Source organism: Elephas maximus, chromosome 22, assembly GCF_024166365.1.
Source record: "Elephas maximus indicus isolate mEleMax1 chromosome 22, mEleMax1 primary haplotype, whole genome shotgun sequence".
Taxonomy (NCBI): domain Eukaryota; kingdom Metazoa; phylum Chordata; class Mammalia; order Proboscidea; family Elephantidae; genus Elephas; species Elephas maximus.
Genome location: NC_064840.1, coordinates 48,229,891 through 48,251,104, shown reverse-complemented (window position 1 = coordinate 48,251,104; position 21,214 = coordinate 48,229,891). Strand labels below are relative to the sequence as shown.

At 36.2% G+C, this 21,214-nt stretch overlaps 1 protein-coding gene across 2 annotated transcripts in view; it reads left to right on the top strand.

Moving 5' to 3' along the window:
* CDCA2 (cell division cycle associated 2) overlaps window positions 1-16,048 on the top strand; it is a 41,518-nt gene extending 25,470 nt beyond the window's left edge. For both annotated transcript variants that reach the window (XM_049866540.1, XM_049866539.1), the window contains 5 exons: window positions 4,035-4,113; window positions 5,164-5,252; window positions 6,240-6,377; window positions 11,745-11,904; window positions 14,739-16,048. In XM_049866540.1, the coding sequence (XP_049722497.1) occupies window positions 4,035-4,113; window positions 5,164-5,252; window positions 6,240-6,377; window positions 11,745-11,904; window positions 14,739-15,931 (1,659 nt within the window). In that variant the 3' untranslated portion in view covers window positions 15,932-16,048. The remainder of the gene's footprint in view (window positions 1-4,034; window positions 4,114-5,163; window positions 5,253-6,239; window positions 6,378-11,744; window positions 11,905-14,738) is intronic.
* Window positions 16,049-21,214: the final 5,166 nt, after the last annotated feature.

Genomic DNA, 21,214 nt, shown 5'->3' with positions numbered 1-21,214 from the left:
TTGATTCCAACTCATAGCAACCCTATGAGACCAAAAAACCAAACCCATTGCCGTTGAGTTGATCCTGACTTATGGTGACCCTCCCTATAGGACAGAGTAGAACTGCCCCATAGGGTTTCCAAGGAGCAGCTGGTGGATTCAAACTGCTGACCTTTTGGTTAGCAGCCGTGTTCTAGAGCCACTGTGCCACCAGGGCTGCCCCATAAGGTTTCTGAGGCCGTAATCTTTACAGACACAGATTGCCACATCCTTCTCCTGTGCAGTGGCTGGTGAGTTTGAACTGCAGACCTTTTGGTTAGGAGCTGAGCGTTTTAATCACCGCTCCAACCAGGATTCCTGATGCCTCACTAACCAAAAAAAACAAAAAACAAACTCATTACTAGCTAGTCGATTTCTACTCGTAGCGACCCTATAAGACAGAGTAGAACTGCCCCATAAGGTTTCCAAGGAGCATCTGGTGGATTTGAACTGCCATCCTTTTGGTTACCAGCTGATCTCTTAACCATGTGCTACCAGGTTAAACCAAAAGCTGCTCTGGTCCCTGCCTGACAAAGCTTAAAAGGAGTCCTTGAAAGATTCAAACCATATCCAGGTAACTAACTGCATTGCAAGAGCAAAACTCAAGAACATTTATGACTACAAAATGATCCAGCATCAAACAAAGTAAATTAAAAATGTCTGGCTGCCATTCAATGAAAAATTACCAGATGTGCAAAGAAGGAAAATATACCCCATAAAAAAAAAAACCAAACCCAGTGCCGTTGAGTCGATTCCGACTCATAGAGACCCTATAGGACAGAGTAGAATTGCCCCATAGAGTTTCCAAGGAGCGCCTCGTGGATTCGAACTGCCGACCCGTTGGTTAGCAGCCATAGCACTTAACCACTATGCCAGGAGGAGAAAAACTGATGAATAGAAAAAGACCTAGAAATGACAGATATGATAGAATTTGCAAATAAAGACATTTAAAAGTTATTATCACTATATTCCATATGTTCAAGAAGGTAGAGGAAATGTTGAGCTTGTTAAGAATATGGAAGATAAAGACCCAAATTGAACTCTATGTGAAAATTACAATCTCTGAGAAGAAAAATATATTAAATAGGATTAGCAACAGATTAGAAACTATAAAAGATTAGTGAAGACATAACAATAGAAATTCTGAATGAAACAAAGAAAAGAAAATTGAATAAAAATGAGCAGAGTATCAGCGAGCTGGGACAACTTCAGGTGACATAATATGTGTGTAATTAGAGTTTCCAAAGGTGAGGAGTTGATTCCGACTCATGGCGACCCTACAGGACAGAGTAGAGCTGCCCGCATAGGGTTTCCAAGGAGCATCTGGTGGATTCAAACTGCCAGCCTTTTGGTTAGCAGCCGAGCTTTTAACCACTACACCACCAGGGCTCGTGTGTGTGTGTATGTGTGGTGTGTACATATACATGTATACATATATATGGCTGTATATAAATGGCTGAAAAATTTCCAAATTTGATGGAAATTGTAAACCCACAAATGTAGACTTCAACTAACTCTAAGCACAAGAAACATGAAGAAAACTATACCAAGACACATCATAATCAAATTTAAAATCAATGATAAAGAGATAATCTTAAAAGCAGCCAAAGAAAAAAGGCACATGAAATACAGAAGAACAAATATGAAAGTGACAGCATACTTCACATCAAAAATCATGCAAGACGGGTGACAGTGCAGCAAGATGTTTAAACTACTGAAAGGAAAAAAATTGTTGTCAACCTACAACTCTATACCCAGTGAAACTGTCTTTAAAACGAAGGTAAAATAAAGACTTTTTTAGACAAAAACTGAACAAATTCATCACCACAGCATATTCACACTACAAGAAATGCTAAAGGAAGGCAGAGCATTCCCGGCGGAAATCTACCTCTATACAAAGGAATGAAGAGCTCTGAAAATGCTAATACGTGGGTAAATATAATAGACCATTTTTTCTTTTTTAAATCATCTTAAAAGGCCATTATTAAAAGCAAAAGTAACAACTGTGGGTTTATAACATATATGGAAATAAAATATATTGGCATAAAGACCGAGAGGGAAGAGTGGAATTATACTGTGGTGTGGTTCTTGTTTTAGACACAGTGTGGTGTAGTATATACACTTTATGGTGTATATACTACAAACCATAAAGCAACCCCTATAAAGCAACAGCAATGTGTGGGATGCAGCTAAAACAGTGCTTAAGGAGGCAATTTTAAGAAAACAAATGCTTATATTAAAAAGGAAGAAAGGTCTCAAATTGATGATCTCAGCTTCCGCTTGAAACTAGAAAAAGAAAATCAAATTAAAGCCAAAGTAAGCAGAAGAAAGGAAATAATAAAAATCAATGAAATAGTAGAAAACAATAGAGAGAAATCATTGAAATCAAAAGTTTGTGCTTTGGGGAAAGTAAATTAATAAACCTCCAATTAAACTGATCAGGGAAAAAGGAGACTCAAATTACCAATATCAGGAATGAGAGCGGTGACGTAGCTACATATTCTAACAGGGGTGAAAGGATAATAAGGGTTTATTATGAACAACATCGGAAACCGTGGTGGCGCAGTGGTTAAGAGGTCAGGCTGCTAACCGAAAGGTTGGCAGATCGAATACACCAGGTGCTCCTTGGAAACCCTATGGGGCAGTTCTACCCTGTCCTATAGAGCCGCTATGAGTCGGAATCAACTCGATGGCAATGGGTTTGGTTTTTTTTTTTTTGGTATGAACAACTTTATGTCAATGAATTCAACAACTTAGATAAACCGGGAACCCTTGTGATGCAGTGGTTAAGAGCTCGGCTGCTAACCAAAAGGTCGGCAGTTTGAATCCACCACCTGCTCCTTGGAAACCCTGTGGGGTAGTTCTCTGTCCTCTAGGGTCGCTGTGAGTCGGAATCGGCTGGACGGCAATAGGTAGATAAACTGGACACATTCTTTCAGACACAAACTACTAAAACTCACTCAAGAAGACCTGAATTCAAGATGACCTGGATTGCCTTGTAGCAACTAACTAAACAAACCCTTCCAAAAGATTGAGGAGATGGGAATACTTCCCAACTCATTTTCGATGTCAGCTTTAACCTGATACCAATATCAAAGGTATTACAAGAAAAGAAAACTTGAAAATACTTAGCAAAATTTAATATATAAGAAGATAATACGTCCTGACCAAACAGAATTTATCCCAGGCAAGGAGGCACAGTTGGTTTAACACGTGAAAAGCAATCATTGTAATCTACCATGTTAACAGATTAATAAAGGAGAGCCATCTCAGTAGGTGTAGACAAAGTTCGACATCCATTTCTGATAAAAGCTCTCAGCAAATTGGTAATAGAAAGCAATTTCCCCAACCTGATAAATTGAATCTATGAAAACCTAATTTAATGTGTTTCAGAGTAGAACTGCGCTGCACAGGGTTTTCATGGCTGTGACCTCGCAGAAGCACATCACCGGACCTTTCTCCCTAGGCACTCTGGGAGGGTTCCAGCTGCCAACTTCTGTTAGCAGCCAAGCGCTAACCACTTTTGCCACCCAGGGACAATGGCAACCATCGTATTGGCATTTACGTGGGAGAGAGAAAGATTTGGTGTTTTTGTTTACATTGCCATTTTACCCTGAAGCTCTCTGGAATAATATTGCAATGTTCAAGTGTGCTTATTAATAGATTTTCTTACTTGTTTTGTAGGAGTTGGGACTTGGAATCTTAAATCAAAAATTAACTTACCAGGGGTACATTACTGCTACTTTCAGTGAAGTTTTTATTTTTGTTTTGGTGTATTGCAGTTAGTAAACATGGTTTCATTGTAAAGATGATTGATAAATATTGTGATGTATATGTATTTTTATACCTGATATCTTTGTTTTTCTTTGACAACTTTTTTTTAATTGTCATTGACTTTCCATCTTCATTGCTCATTAGCTGCTACCAAAGTAAGTCATTCTTCTTTTGGGCAGTTTATTTATTTATACATTTACTAGATTTAAGGATGTCTTTTTTTTTTTTTTTCCTGTGTTTAGGAAAACATAGAACCACTTCAGGTGTCGTTGGCAGTTCCGAGTCCTCCTAGTAAGTCTTCAGGGTCTGAGACTCTTTCAGGTAATAACTTTTGATTATCTTATAATCATAAATGTCATTTTCAGTATGTGAAAATTAATCTCCTTATTTTCTTTTTAAATTTTTATTTTTATCCCAGCAATGCATACTTGGTTAAAAAAAAATCAAATAGTATAGAAAAGCTTGTAATAAGTCTCTTATTTATCCCTTTCCATTTCAGATTCCACATTTTACTTCCTTAGTTGGGCACCCCCATTTCTCAGCTCCTAAGCATCAATATTAGGCTCTTTTTCATAGTTTACACAATTGAAATGATCTGGATTGTAAGTCATTCTTGAACATCTGAAATAGTTCATCAAGATTAGCATGGCAGTTTTGGCATGTGCACTTTCCAAGGTCTCTGGCTTTTTTATGATCTTAACAAGGCAACAAAGATTTCTTCCAGCTTTCCTGATAAACCAGGCCCTGGCTGGCAAAGGTCACAGGAGATGCTCAGAATGGGAACCATTATTCATGTCTCCGTCCTGGTCGAAATCCTTTAATGTTGTCTCATCACCTATAGGACAAAAGTCAAGCTCATTAGCACAGAATCCAAGACATGTCTTAAGTTAGAACTGAAATTCAGACCATAGTCTGTTGAGTTCTAAAGCCTTTGCGCTTCAATGCATTACATTGCCTTTCATTTACTCTTGAAAGTGATCATATTAAAGTTTTCCTTATCTTTATAAAATTAAATTAAGTATTTTCATGGTCATTTTAATGCCCTTTATTGCTATTGCATTGTATAAAATGTAGCTTAGAGTAAATGAGACATCAATGAAAATACATGTGTTCATCATGATTTATAATTTGTTAGATCAGCATTGTAATATGTTAAGTAATGACTGTGGAAAGTAGGATCTGAGTATTCAGTTAACCTAGAGTTCTTTGAAAATTTTTTGACTCAGGATTTATTCCTCTTGGTAATTATGTTTAGATGTGGTATTAAAACCAAAGGCAGATATCCAAAAGAGTACCTAGTGTATCTACAAGATGATGTGTCTTATAATTTTTGGTTAGCTATCATAATTTTGCTTGTATTTTACTCATCAGGCATTGATACATTTAGCTCTTCAAATAACCAGGAGAATACATCTTCCTATAAAGGTGGTAGAATAACACGTACCTCTAACAGAAGAAATGTAAGTATTTGCATTTGGCACAATTATCTATTTTTAAATTATGTAATTTTTTTTTTCCTGTTTTCATGATCAAATAATAATGGGTAAAGCCTTGGTTTGATCAATGTAATTAACAACGAATACTTCATTCTACCTAGCATGTAACCCAGGGTAATGACATTTTTCCTGATTTGATTTTGATTAATTCTGTTAGAACAAAAATCCACTAAATCAGGATGTTATTAGAGTTTGTGTTAATGTGAAGCTAATTTGTTGGAAAAGTTTGTTGGGGGCCTATAGCTTTGATTTTCTGAATTTTGCAGTAAGTCTCTTATTTATCCCTTCCCATTTCAAATTCCACAGTAGAGAAGATCAGTACATAATTAGCAGAGCCAGCAAATGGCATAAATATAAACTGTTTTTAAACAGTGTTTTGTTTTGCTTTTTAACCCAAGGTTTGAACTATTTTCAATATAAATGCAGGGTCTCACTGAATATAGGTATTTTGTTATTTTATTAAATTAGATGAAATTGAATTTTTGTCAATAGCATTATAGTGTACAAACATATATTATACTGTCATAGCATTTTTTTAGCTGATATGGTTGGATGATAAACCCAGAATTCAAACTTAGGTAGTCTAACAGTTCATGATTTTTTCCCCCTTAACCCAACAGCAGGTAGGTGCCAAATTGTACATGCTTAATAAATATTTGGTGAATAAGTAAATCAACTAATTTTTTAGTTGATTTTCTTTCTTAATATATTGGTAGAAATCTTATGCTTCTGGGTCCATCCATGTTTTTTAAAAGGTCACAATTTGGTAATTACTGTTCCGCATTTGGAATTAATTTGCTAAAATACCTCTGATGGAATTTGTGAATTAAGAGGAAATGGGATGTAAGATGGTCGAAGCAGCTTGGGAGGAAATAGAAAAGTTAGGGACAGACATTAAAACATAACTACCCTTGCTTTGTGTGGTATCCTTACTTTACATTTTCTTTATAGCAATTGACTAGTTTTGCAGAAGAGAGTGTTTGCAACGTATTTAATACTGAAGCCCAGCATTGTAAAGAAAAGAAAATTAATAGGAGAAAGTCTCAAGAAACCAAGCACACCGACAGAGGACTTCCTAAAAAGAATCAGGTCAGTGTGTGTTTAAAGATAAAGAGTAGAAGTGGTTCATTTCTTTCTGTTGTATCATTAGGACAACATGGAAATAGAATATTTTCTTCTAATTAACATTGAGCCAAGATTATTAAAACTCGTCTTATCGTGGAATAGAAAGGGACATAAGAGTTTATATACTGAACTGTTACTTGCCTGAGGGAGATTTTTGCATGGTTGTGTTGACTACATCTGGCACAATAAGTAATAGGCACTCAAATGTTAAATTGGCTCTTATCTTTGAGTCTCATAATCTAACCTCTTAGCCCAAGTGGGGAATCGTCTAGTTTTTTAAGCAGAGCTGAGTGTACCATCTGCCTCTTGTTGGAGTGCTCTTCTCCCAGTCTCTGGATTACTTTCCTGTATTTTATGAAGAATTTACAAACTTGCTCTTAGTCATCCTCACCACTTCAAGGCCACCATCCATATGAGTAGCCAATCCAACACCTACACCTAGTTCCTTGGCTGTCTCCACTGCAGTGATCTGAATCTCAGCTTCTTCTAAGCCACCTACTCACTTCCTCTGCCATGTCCTATAGCTTATAACCTAAAACCTTCCCACTTCTAGTAATAGACATTTAAATATCCCTTTGACTGACCCCAGCCTCGTATCCACCCAACTTTCTCACTCCCTTACTCATATATCTGTTTTTGTACTCATAGTCTGTGGCTTCTTCACCACTCTCAAGCTTTCAGATGCTTCTTAATTTCATATATTCCCCTGTGCATCGTAAACTACATGAATTGTTTTCATTCAGCCTGGTCAGTAATCTCAATTCTTTATTCTATTTTATTCATCTCTTCATCCATCTAGCACAATTTGAATTCTGAATTAATCTAACCATTACCTCTTTTCCCATCTAACATTGCTACTGGAGAGACTCACACAGGTGTGGGGATTGGTGCCACTATAGATTCATTGTTTCAGAGATTATCTAAAGGCTGGTCCCATTCTGCACCGATTCACCACTTTAATTATTTCTACCAGGGTATTTACTGAGTTGCTAAATTCAAGTGCATATTTTTTAGTCTTGTTCTTACTTGACATCTCAGCAGCGTTTGACATAATTGAACATTCTTTTCTCCGTAGTTGAAGTCTCTGTTAGAAGTTTATCATCTTCCACTCATCCTTAAATGTTCTATTACCTAGAGTTCTACTCTTTACTCTTGTAAACTGTTTATTCTCTGGGTGATTTCATATGTAGCATGATTGATGACTCCCAGTTATTCCTGGTCTGTAAACTTACGTTTAGCTGCTTACTAGACGTCTCTTCTTAAACCATTCTGTGAACAAAAACCAAACTCATTGCCATTGAGTCAGTTCCAACTCGTAACAGCACTATAGGACAAAGTAGAACTGCCCCAAGAGGTTTCTTACACTGTAATCTTTACGGAAGCAGACTGCCACATCTTTCTCTCTCAGAGTGGTTGGTGAGTTCAAACTGCTGTCTTTTTGGTTAGTGGCCAGGCACTTAACCACTATACTACCAGGGGTCCTTAAGCTAAGCACCTTAAAATCAACATTTCCAAAGCTAAACTCATGCATTTCACCCCACACATACCCACAGAAAACATTCTGTAACCTCCCTTCCCCATGAAACAAAAACTGCTGCTTTGATTCTCTTGGTGGAAAGCCATGATCGTCCTCGAGTCATCAAAGCCAGGAGAAACCAAGTATCTTCCTGGCTCAGTCACATACTCCTTTGATCAAATGGTGAATGATTCTCTTGCTAAAAAAATGCACAAATTAAAAAAAAGGTATTTAAATATACATTATTGCATTAGAAATGGATTTCCTTCATATCCAGTCTTTAAAAAAAAAAAACAAAAACTGTTACGAAGAATGTACACCTGTTTCTTTATATAAAACCAATGGCCAGAAAGTTCAAGAAGGGTTGAGCCTTAAGTTTTGCTCCAGCCCCTCCCAGGACCCCACTGAATTAAAACAATCGATTTAATGAAAGGAATAGATTTAGAATAGCAAAAAGAGAGAGGGAACAAGGAGGAGTATTAAGCAACAGATCACAGCCTTCAATGAATTTCTGGAAGACAAAGCAGATGGGAGCATGTTGACAGATTAAAAGAGGTGGAAAGATTTACAGCCCAGAATGTGCTAGGAAGGAGCCAGAGAGGAGCTGGGAGCCAGCCTGCGTACAGGAATCCCAAGAGGCTCTGGGCCAGAATTGGCAGGTACAATGGATCGTGAGAGTGAGAAGTGCTACTGAAAAATAGAGAGATTAATTGAAGTCCCATGTACGGAACAATTTGCACCAGTTGGCACCCCATCCCCCTCTCCTATACTGATGCTCAGAACAGATGTTGTCATCTAGGTTAAGGCCCTCATTCTGGCATTTAGAAAGCCCCACAGTCTTGACAGCCAGCTCTTGCCCTAAAGCAAAGCCTGGCAGTTGACATTCCCCTTTCTGCCCTGCCCTGCCCTGCCCCGCCCTGCCCCCGCCCTGCCCTGCCCCCGCACTGCCCTGCCCTGCCCTACACAGAGTTCCTAGGTAGGATTTTCATGCAAGGAAGAGACTGAGCTGGACAGCATAGGAAACCCACACCAACTCATCTAATCTTTTCTTCAATAAAAATCGGTCATCGGTATAGCCAACAGCATGAAAGAAAAAAGGCCAATACTGGTAAGTAGAAACACTGACCCAGAAAAATAGGTTATTGAGGGGATGGAAGGAAACTTTATAAAAATAAATAAACAGATAAATATTCTGTTATACTCAGACTTAAGAATATATTATCTCCATACAGCTAAAAAGGGAATAGAAAAAAAAAATTATAAAAACATAAAATTTAGTAGTGGAGAAGAAAGTTTTTAAAAATTTCACAGAAGGTTGAGCCCCCTCCCCCAAAAAAAGACAGAGAGTAAGAGACACGGAAGATCAATCTAAGAGACTTCATAGGAATCTCAGAAAGTGAAAGGAAAAAATAGAATGGAAGAAATTGCCAAAATTAAAAAAAGAGGATTTCCCCAAACTTATAAAAAAAACTTAATAATTTCCAATTATTCCTGGTGTATAAACTTAATGTTCAACTGCCTACTAGACATCTCTTCTTAGACCATCCTGTAAACCAAAAACCAAACCCATTGCCGTCGAGTCAATTCCAACTCATAGCAACCCTATAGGGCAGAACAGAACTGCCCCACGGGGTTTCCAAGGCTGTAATCTTCACTGAAGAAGTCTGATCATGTTTAGCAAGTTTTATGTAAGCTTCACTGTACATGTTTTACATTCATTCTTCCATTCATATTAGTTTAATAGCCACTATGTGCCCCAGGCACTCTTGTAGATGCTGGGCACATATAAGCAAAGATTTAAAAAATCCTGCTGAAGGAGTTTGTTTCTTTAATACTCATGAATCTGAAACTGTTCTAGAGGTTATTAACATGGTGAAATTGACCATTGTATATTAACTAACCACATAGGTCTAATGCCCCACAATAAATACTCATAGCATAATTCAATATTAAAAATATCTTCAATACTCAAAGTAATAAGAAGGAATTTGAAAGAACAAGAATAGCTAACGCAAAGCTCTTATTATGAATCAAGCACTGTTTCAAGCATTTCACATAGTTAATTGATTTAATCCTCAGTAGCTTTAGGTGGTAATGTGCTATTGTTATTCCCATTTTACACAGTGTACAGAGGATGAGGTGCAGAGAGGTAAGGTAACTTGCTTAATTATAAAGCATTTAAATAGCAGAGTCAGGATTTGAATCCATGGCACCCTGCACCAGAGTCCAAATGTTTTTTTGTACCTTGTCTCTGGACTCCAAGTTAAGGTTTTTCTTTTTGCTTCTACATTGATTGACTAAGTCAGCATTTCCCCAACCGTTCCATGAAAAACATTTCATAGAAAAATAATTATAACCAAGCATTTCCATAATATGTATACAGATTGTTTATACTAAGGGTAATTTAATGTTATATGTATATTATAAATCATCAGGAGGATCATTTATCTTTTACAGCTCTAAAATTATTTTCTCATGGAATTTTTTTGTTTGTTTTACAAAATATCCATAGCTATCTCAAGGAACACATAGTTCTGTACCACTTCTGTAATCTTGAATACCACTCACTCCTTCCCACCATTAGTCTTACCCAGATTTTCCATATTGTCACCCAAATAAGCCACTTAAATATAAGATCAAATTTTATTACTCCGTAAATCACGATTCAGTGAGCCCTCATTGCTTTCAGATTAAGGTTCACACTCATTGCATACAAGGGCCCTGCTTGCCAAACTTTGTCTCCTATTTTTTTTGTTATTGTTGTCTTAAAAATACATATAACACAACTTTTGACAATTCAGCATTTTCCAGGTGTACAATTGGTAGCATCATTTATGTTTATCATTTTGTGCCACCGTCACCTCTACAGTATTCTTTGTCAAAAGCCGCATCACCCAAAACAGATACTCCTTCCTAAACAGTCGCTCCTGCCTTCTGCCTCCCTCCCACCCCTGGTAACCACTGATAAACTTTGCCTATTCCTATTGTTTCATGTAAGTGATACCATACAATGTTTTTCCTTTTGTGATTGACTTACTTCACTCAGCATAATGTTTTCAAGGTTCATCCGTATTGTAGCACATACCAGGACTTCATTTCTCTTTATGGCTTAGTAGTAGTCCATTGTCTGTATGTACCGTATTTTGTTTATCCATTCATCCACTGATGGACATTTAGGTTGGCTCCACCTTTTGGCTATTGTGAATACTGCTTCAATAAACAATGAATATGGTGTGCATGTGTCTGTTAGCCTAGCTGCTTTCAAGTTCCTTGGGAATATACCTATTATTTTTAATCTTGACAAAAACCTCTTCTGTTTGTTTCCGTCAAAATTTCTGTACACACCTGTTTTTTCTTTATTCAGATCTATGAACAGAAACTTATCTCACATGGCATTCCAATAGATAGCTCATGCTAATTCTGAGTCACTATAGCTACATTCTAGTTATAAATATCTCATTATGTCTTAAGTCTAACTGCATAGCATCTAATCTATTTTTCACTTATCCAGCACTTACTTTGCACTTAATTTGGCAAATCCTTGTGGAAATATAGAAAATTACCCTGTAATTTGTAAATTGAGTTTGCCTTGTGTTTTATTTAACTTTGTGTAAGTCGTCTAACCCCCTCACCGTGACTCAGTTTCCTAAGATTTTTAATAGAATAGCTAACTGGTCTAAAGTTTTTCTGTAAAATTACCTTTAAAAACAAATACTGTGTGAATGACAATTAGTGATCTTGTAGAAGATAAAGGGTCAAAATTACACATGGTGCCACATCTTTCTTAATTATAGTGCTTTAATGCTTTCTCTCAGGTTTTAAAAAGTGGCAGAAAGAAGAAAGGAAAGGGCAAGAATGTTAAGAAATCTTTGTATGGGGAAAGAGAAATTGCTTCTAAAAAACCTCTGCTGAGTCCTATTCCTGAGATTCCAGAGATCTCTGAGATGACACCTTCAGTTCGGAGGATATATTCAGGTATGTTGTCCTTTTTCTGCTATTTTTACTTTATCTCTTCTCTTTAGCTTCTTTGTTGCTATTTCACTCTTTTCTTTCTCTCCTTTTTTTCATTCATTATATAAAAAGTAAATAAATAAAAAATAACAACTTCATGTTACCATGAGAATTTTAGTGAGGGAAACAGAATCCTTTAAGGCAATAGTTTCTAACTTTTAGGTCACCTTGACCCTTTTAAGAATCTGTTAGAAGCTCTGGATCTCCTCAGAATAACTTCTACACAAGATTTTGTATATAATTTCAGGGAGCTGTGTTATCTGTTCATCCTGTTCCCTTTTACCTTTTAAAACATTTTGTTAAGATGAATTCTGTTTGGTGGTGGTCCATCATTAAAAGCTAAAAAGATGATGGCTTAGTATTAAATATATCATCTATGAGTTCAGGACAAAAATTTAAGAAAAAAAAGTTGCCCCGTGATGTTTTAGTACAGTTGGCATGACTAAGCATCTTCCAGAAATAAAATTTATAAATTGAACTTGAAAGTTTTGTTTAAAAAGGAAGATTAAGTCATTTGATTTTTGGTTAGATAAGAATGAGTCAGTTGAGTTTGCTTCTGGTCTGTAATGCCTGAGTTTTAGTTTAGGTCATGCTTAAAATAATGATGTGTGTCCCGTATAGTGTGTTAATTTTGTTAATTTTTAAAAATTGCTGTCTTTGTCAGTCATCAAGTATTTATAGCCTACATTTTATTGGCAACATACTGTATAGGATTTATAATAGATTCAGAGATGAATAAGGTACATGCCACTATAGAACCTTGGCTCCTACCTACAGAAATGTGTTAGACTTCTTCAGGATAGAACAGAAGTTTAAATAAACAGACAAGCCACCACTGCTGTACACACCCGGACACATGCTCTTCTCCAGCCCCTTGGCACCAGCTGTGACAGCACTCTGTGGGTTAGTCTTGGGCAGGGGATCTAATTAAGGCCTGCTTATCCTTTTTTTCTTTTTATCCTTAAAAGGAAATCCTGGTGGTGTAGTGGTTAAGTTTTACAGCAGCTAACCAAAACATCAGCAGTTCAGATCCACCAGGTGCTCCTTGGGAACTCTATGGAGCAGCTAGCTCTACCCTGTCCTATAGAGTTGCTATCAATCGAAATCGACTCGACGGCAGTGGGTTTGGTTTTGGTTTGGAATCCTTAAAAGGAGCCCTGGTGGCACAGTGGTTAAGAGCTCAGGCTGCTAACCAATATATCGGCAGTTTGAATCCACCAGCAACTCCTTGGAAGCCCTGTGGAGCAGTTCTACTCTGTCCTGTAGGGTCCCTATGAGTTGGAATCTACTCAACAGCAATGAGTTTGGTTTTTTGGTTTTGGTGTCCTTAAAAGATTTAGCTGTGCTGTCTTTCTTTCCAGGTAAACTCTTTGTTTGCGTTATACTTTTTTCACCTGGTGTAGTGATCTATTATCTCTCCACCTCCTCCCCTCAAAGTTACAGTCTCCTTGAGAGTGAAAACAAAAGTCTTATTTTCCTTATATCTCCTGGTCCTAATAGGAGTTTCCAAAAAATGTTTGAGGAATATTAGTATAGTTTTCCGTCTTGCATCCTATTAGAGAATTTCTTTTTAAAAATACCTGAGACATCTTTTTATCCATAAACCAGGGCTTCAAACCAATCCTTCGGCTGAGAATTTGCATTTCCACCTTAGATGTACTGAATCAGAATCTACAGTTTAACAAGATCCCCAGGTGATTCTTATTTATAATAAAATTTGAGACCCACTGCTCTACTAATGGTTCTCAGAATTTGTCCCTATCAGCATCACCAGGGAATATGTTAGAAATGCAAATTTTCAGCAGGGAACTTGGTAGAAATGCAAATTCCATTCATATGAAAAACATATCAATTTTTTAAGTCGTATAAAAAGCTCAATTGACATTATTTGATTGGCATAGTGACTTTTAGACTTTGACCTTATGCCTTGTGTATCTTCCAATTTTGATTTTAAGAGCTTTTTTAATACTCATTTGAGTAGCCAGTCAAAAACTTTATTATCCAAGATATCAAGAGAAAGGCATCTGGTAGTATTATAAAGCCTGAATTTATTTGGGCTGTGTTACCGACCAATCTCAAAAACCTTACTGATGTTCCCTCTCATGTGTGATGTGATACAGTGTGCCAGAAACACATGAAGCCACAGGCTACGCATAGTGCATCTTCCTGGAGCCTGAATTTTAGTTAGAGATTGAGGAGGGAGGGGAAGATTTTTAGAATATTGAAACAAACATAGCTCTGTTGTACAGTGCAGTTTATATTAATTTTTTAACACAAGACATAAGACTTGAGTGTCTTTCGGCATACCCTTTTATCGCCTCAAATCCCCCAAAGTTCCAAATTTCCTCTCTAAAGAAAAAAAAAATTTTTTTTTTTATTTTATTTGAGAGGATACATTCATAGAAAAGCTTCAGAAGCACAGTTTGCCCCTTTTCAGTGACTTCATTTCTAGGGGGATGGGAAATGTAGCTGCCTCAAACTAACTGACCTTGTGGTATAGGGGGTTCATTCTAAGGGGGAAACAATTTATCATTCTCATGTTCATGGTCTGAGGTCAGATACTTTATTAATTGATGTTTTAAATACCTGTATTCTTAACCTGTGGATTAGGACAGAATCAAAAGAGAAAGAGGTTAATGACAGAAAGGAACAAGTACATGTAACGTTTTTAAGTCTTGTGATTCTTGAACACTTAAAACACTGAATACAATAGGGCACAATTATGAACCTGATTGATTTGTTAAAGTTTATTCATTGTTACTTTTTAATTAGATTTGAACTTATTTACATACCCATAGATAATTTCAACTCAAATGGCAAACTTGAAGAAGTGCTGAAGCCTAAAAATCTCACTAGAAGAAAAACTCTTTTGACTCAGATGCCAGAAGACTTGCATATGAATCAAAGTTTTGATAAGTGTGATGTGTCTGAATTCTGCAACTCTTACATAAAAAGTTCCTCATTGCTTGGTAATGTCACTTTTGATCAAGATTCAAATATAAATACTGTAGGAGTTAATGAAAATGAAAATATTCCAAAAGCAGAAAATCAACTGGAAAGTGAAAATGAACTAAAAACTGAGGCTGGGAATGAAAACAGTCGGATTTCTTGTGCTTCTGTGACTGAAGAATACGTTTTATCAGATCATCCACAAACAGGTTTTATCCTGCAGCCCCAGGAGTTTGCTGCTGGTCAAAATGTGGAAAACCGTTGTCGAGTCTTTAAAATTTCAGAAGATCTAAGCATAAAGTATGAAAAACCGGATGACTTCTCAGTAGCAATAGAGGAAAAACCTAAATCCAGTGGTTTAATGTCTGACTCACAGAAAGAAGATGTCTTCATTGAAAATATAAAAAAAACTGACGGTCAATGTGAGAATTTGGGGAAAAAATCCCTAGAAAATAGTAGTGAAATGACTTGTAAAGAAAGGAAACATAGAAGACGCTCCATGTGTTATCCTGGTGGTCAGAGTTCACACTTGGAAAAAAATGGAAGTCACAAAAATACCAACAGGGTGAGCAGCTCTGGAGGAATTAATTTAGAAAATTCTGAATTATATCAAGATTTATCTGACGCTATAGAGCAAACCTTTAAGAGAACAAATAATGAAATAAAAGTGAGACGTAGCACGAGGCTACAGAAAGATTTGGAAAATGAAGGACTTATATGGATTTCCCTTCCACTTCCTTCCACTTCCTGCACTTCTCAGAAAACTAAAAGGAGAACAATATGTACATTTGACAGCAGAGGACGTGAAAGTTTGTCTTCCAGAGAGGAAACTGTTACCTCCAAACAAAAACCGGGTATGCCGTCCTCATCAGGTAAAGAAAACAGTGAGGGCCCTGCTGCTAATTCTGCTCATCTACTTGGCAAGAGAAGGATGAGCTTTTGTACATCTATACTTGGAAATACTAAAAATACTACTCAGTCAGAATGCTACAGAAGAAGATCCTTTCTCAACCAGAAGGAAAAAAGCTCTCTAAATGACTGAAAGAATTGGCTGTGTCGGAGAACAACTGGCATTTCCTGCAGAACATTTGGCAAGAGAGAAGGTAACCACCCATGTTTAAAAGATTCTTTCATTCTAGGTCCCGTTCTTTGTTCAACATCAATGTTTTAAAAGTTTGAAATAAATAAAATCATTTGAGTTGAACCTAATTTTAAGTGGAAATAAGTGGTTTTCTTCATCATCCAGAAAGAAAACACTATTAATATGTTCTTGTCTCCCCCAATGGCAAATGCCTTATTAGTGTCTTGCAAAAAGGAGTTTTTTTTTTTTTTTAAGATCCAATGCTATGTCTCTTAATTTTTATTTCATGCGAGCGGTGCATATTTACCACTGTTTCGAAAGCCTCTGTTACACTATACAAAGGTTCTTTTAGAATTGGCTGATTAAATCTGGATATGAAGAGTTTAAAAAAAATTTTTTTTAAAGACAAATTAATGTACTTAATGGGACTTTATGAAAATTGAAGGCAATATAATCTTGAATACTGAAAGAAAGTAGAGTAAGATGTGTCTTTATTTTAAATACAGCAAAAAAAAAAACTGGTTAAAAAGACTTTGACAATTGGTAGGAAAAATGGAACTTATAAAACTTGTTTTCCCTTTGGGTTAAAGTTAAGAGAAGCTTTGATGAATTGCTTTACCAGTCTTAAATGAAAATTTCATTTTAATAGTTAAAGTCTTAAACATGAAATCTCTGAAAATTCTTTTAGTAACCAGAATTTCATAAATCCATCACTATAAAATGAATATGTGATTTATAAGTAACTCTAATGTGAAAACATTCTTTCCTTCAAAAAAGATTCCTGTATGCTTTGTGGTGCAGGGATGGGGCTTGGTTGGTGGTGAAAATATAGCAGTTTTGTTATCAGATTATTCAGGTTAGTCACAGGTAACTCAGGATTCTATTCATGGTTCTCTAAAAAAGAAGAGCAGAAACGTGCTTGAAGGTGCCCTAGAAAACTAGTTAACTAGCATGAAGGATGGTGATGGGTTACTGATTTTTTTTTTTTAATGGCATTTTCCAACAGTGCTAACTTTTTATTTCGTCATATCAGATACTATCGCTTGTTTCAGCTTTTCGAAAATATTTCCTATAGTTATTTTGGTGATAGCTGTTTTGAAATCTAAATTGCTATATATCTTGAACTTGTGAATGTGCATAAATCATTGTATCATTAAACAGTTGTCTTTGAAATCCTTTAAATCATCAAACTCCCCATCTCCATGATAGCAGAAACATGTTAACAAATAGAGCTCCCTATAAATAACACAACAGGGAAGAAAGCTCCTGCTGAGTTGCCCATTTTCCCCTCCTTAGATAGAGACTATTTGTTACCTTCTTGGCACCAGCAGGTCTGGAACTCCTGCTGCTACGGACTAATGTATTTTACATTAACACTCAAAGTGATCCCCAATTTCTTCACTAAAGGGTGGATTGTTTAAAAGATTCCTTTTATCTTTATACGTAAATTATTTATGGACTCCCTCCCACCCCTTTATAATTTAGTGTGGTTGGCAAATCCGTATCACTGAAAACAAAACAAAAAAAGAGCTAATTAACTTCTTCTGAAGACTTTAGTTCTTAAAACTAGAAAGAAAACAAAAGGAAAAAAGATCAGAAATGGAAGCCTTTAAAAGTGGGGTTTTTTTTAAAGTTTTTGTACTTGCCTTCTTTAACATGAAAGCTAAAAATAAACTTTATTGCTTATTTCTCCCCTTTTTACTATATGACAAAATGTTATTTGTATTTTTAAAATTATGCATACTTTGCTTTATTTATCAAAAAGTGCCAATGAGGACAAGAGAAACATTCTGATCTGTGATTTTGGTGTGATAAATCAACTATAAAAGTATTCTATCTTCTAGCAGATGGAGCTAAAAAAGAAAATATACACTTTACACGTTCTGTTGGCTTCAAAATGTATCATTAAAATATTTTGTTGATGTCTGCCACTAACGAATAGGCAGTGTTCCTAAAATGAACAGGTCTGTAATTGTTTCTCATTAGTGCTTAAACCAAAAACTTGACTTCAAAATAGTTTTTTCCTACCTTACCTTTTTTACTGCAGTAACCTCTGATGTTTTGCCATAGAAAGTTTCGTGATCCCATCATCTTTTTTGCTGGTGTAGATTCTTGTTTGTTCCAGAAGATGGCAGCAAGGCACCTGAAGTTCTTTCTTCCCATATGCGTACCCACAAAGCCAGGGCAGCTCTGAATTGTTGCATGTGCTTCCCGTTAACTTTTATGTTTACTCATTTTTATTATAAAAGTAATATGTATTTATGGGGGCGGAGGAAGGAACAGAACTGTACAAAAGTAGAAAAACTGACACTCCATGCAATCATCGTGCAGCCGCACCGTCTTCTCCTCATCCTGAGCGTCCTATGTATAGACACTGTTAACAACTGGCTTGTATTTTCCAGACCTGTGTACACACGAATATTAGTTTTGTTGCTTTTTTATGGCATCACTGTATGTGCCATTCTGTGCCTTGATTTTTTTTTAATTCAACAAAATACCAGGAATATCCTTCCGTCTTACCATGGTTCAGTCTTTAAGTGTATAAATTGAATTATATGAATATGTGCTTTGGATATCTGTAATTCAGTTAGCTGTCTTCTCACTAATGGATACTAGTTGTCTCCGGTTATTTACTATGGAAAATTATGCTACATTGGGGCTTGTGAGAAAAAGTCTATAAGATCAGTTCTTTGAAAATAAAATGGTTACTAAGTTCTCTTCCATAGGTCTTACCTGGCAAATCTCCCTTATAAACACTTAAGTGCGGTTTATAGAGGTATAATTTACCTACAATAAAATTTACCCTTTTTAAGTATATGGTTTGAATTTTGGCAAATGTATATATATGCTTATGTAACCACCAACACAGTCAAGTAATAAAACTTTTGCATCATCCCAAAAGTTCTTTCCTGCAGTCAACCCCTCTCCCTGACCTGCAACCCTTCGCAACCACTGACATGATTTCTGCCTTATAGTTTTTGCCCTTTCCAGAATGCCATATAAATGAGATCATACAGTGGATAACCTTGTGTGTCTGGCCTTTCTAATGTAATGCTTTCAAGCTTCATCCATGTTTTGTGGTTTAAGTATTTGATTCCTGTTGATTGCTGAGTAGTATTCCGTTTAATGGTTGTTTATCCATTCATCAGTTGATGGATATTTGGGATTGTTTTCATTTTTTGGCTGTTACCAATGAAGCTTCTATAAACGTTCACATATGGATCTTTCTATGGGCGCATGTTTTCATTTATTTTGGGTAGATACCTAGGAGTGGGATTCCTGGGATGTATGGCAGGTGTATATTTAATTTTTGAAGAAGCTGCCAAACTTCTGTAATATTGGCTACATTTGGCATTCCCACCAGCAATACCTTAAGTTTCAGTTGCTCCATATCTTCGCCAGCACCTGGTATTGTCAGTCTTTTTCATTTTAACCATTCTAGTAGATATGTAGCAGTATTTCATTGTAGTTTTGATTTGCACTTTCCTAATGAGTAATGTTGGATTTGAGCTGCTGACCTTTTGGTTAGCAGCCAGTCTCTTAACCACTCTGCCACTAGGGTTCTAATCAGTAATGATGTTGAACATCTTTCATGTATTTAATTTGCCACCATATGTCCTTTGTTGAAATTTCTATCCAAATCTCTTGCCTGTGCTTTCTTTTGTTGTTATTGTTGTCTTATTATTGAATTAAAGGAGTTCTGTGTAATTTGGATACAAGCCCTTTTATTGGACTTAAGTTTAGCTAGTATTCTGTTCAAGTCTGTGGCTTGTCTTTACATTTTCTTTTTTTTCTAATGATTTCTTCTATTTATTTTTATTGTGCTTTCGGTGAAGGTTTACAGAGCAAGTTAGTTTCTCATTAAACAATACATATTGTTTGTGACATTGGTTGCCGACCCTTCAAGGTGCCAACACGCCCCCCTTCTCCACCTTAGGTTCCTGATTACCAGCTTTCCTATCTTCTCGTCCTTGCCCCTGATGTGCCCATTTAGTCTCATGGGCCTGTATGATCTTTGGCTGAGGGGTGAACCTCAGGAATGACTTCAGCATTGAGCTAAAAGGGTGTCCGGGGGCCTGTCTTTACATTTTCTTAGCAGTGTTTTTTGAAGAACAGAGGCTTTAATTTTGATGATGTAGTCAAATTTATCAATTTTTTTTGGTAATGGTTCATGTTTTTTGTGTCCTATTTAAGAAATCTTGGCCTAACTCAAAGTCAAAAAGACTTCCTCCTATGTTTTCTTATAGAAGTTTTAGCTCTCACACTTAGGTCTGTGATCCACTGTGAGTAAATTTTTCTATATATTGTATAAGGTAAGGGTGGGGATTATTTATTTATTTTATATGGAAATCATCCTGCATCATTTGTTGAAAAAGATTATCCCCCATTGAATTACCTTGGCACCTTTGTTGAAAATCAGTTTACCATATGTGTGTAGGTCTATTAATGAACTTTATTCTGTTCCACTGATCTAAAGGAATTCCCTGACCTGTCATCATTGGTCTTATTAGGTAAGTTTGTTTTGTTTTCTTTTCTTTCTTGAGAGAAAGGAGTTTGAACAAAATACACTAATAGGAGTCTTAGAGGAGCAAGGGGTCCAAAAAGTACATTGTATTCCAAACATCCTCTCATTATTATTCTCTGAGACTAGGCACTGTAGGTTGGCTTCATCGCATGTAAGTTTTTTTGTTTTTTTAAATATTTTTCTTAAGTTCCCATTATATTCTAATCTATGAAGAAATCTAGAGGAAGCATTCATTTGAAACTAGACTACCCAGAAAACCCAGTCCTAGACTACAGGCTGTAAACTTTACATATAAAGTTTTAAAGAAACCTTGAGTGCTTCTGCATTTCTATTTCTTTTACTTCCAGGCTTTGTAGGATATCTGAAGATTGGACTCTGGGTTGGTTTGGAGTCCTAGATCAGTGAGCAGAATTGGGATAAAATTAAATTAGATCTTCCACCTTCCAAATAACATTTATTTTGAGTCTTAAATTTATTTGAAGAATATTGCATGGCTAATGTACTGAGGCCTAACAATTTCAAGTTTGTCTAATATCTTATTAGTGGGTTCATTTTTGTACATTATTTGGTGCGATATAGACTACGAGTAACATAATAACTTAAGCGAGATTAGTAATTAGTTACTGCCATTCTCATGATACTTATTTTGTCCCAAGATGATCTCCAACCAAGATCATCCTTAGCCTGGTTATGACCTTAATTTAAAAGATTTATTAGAA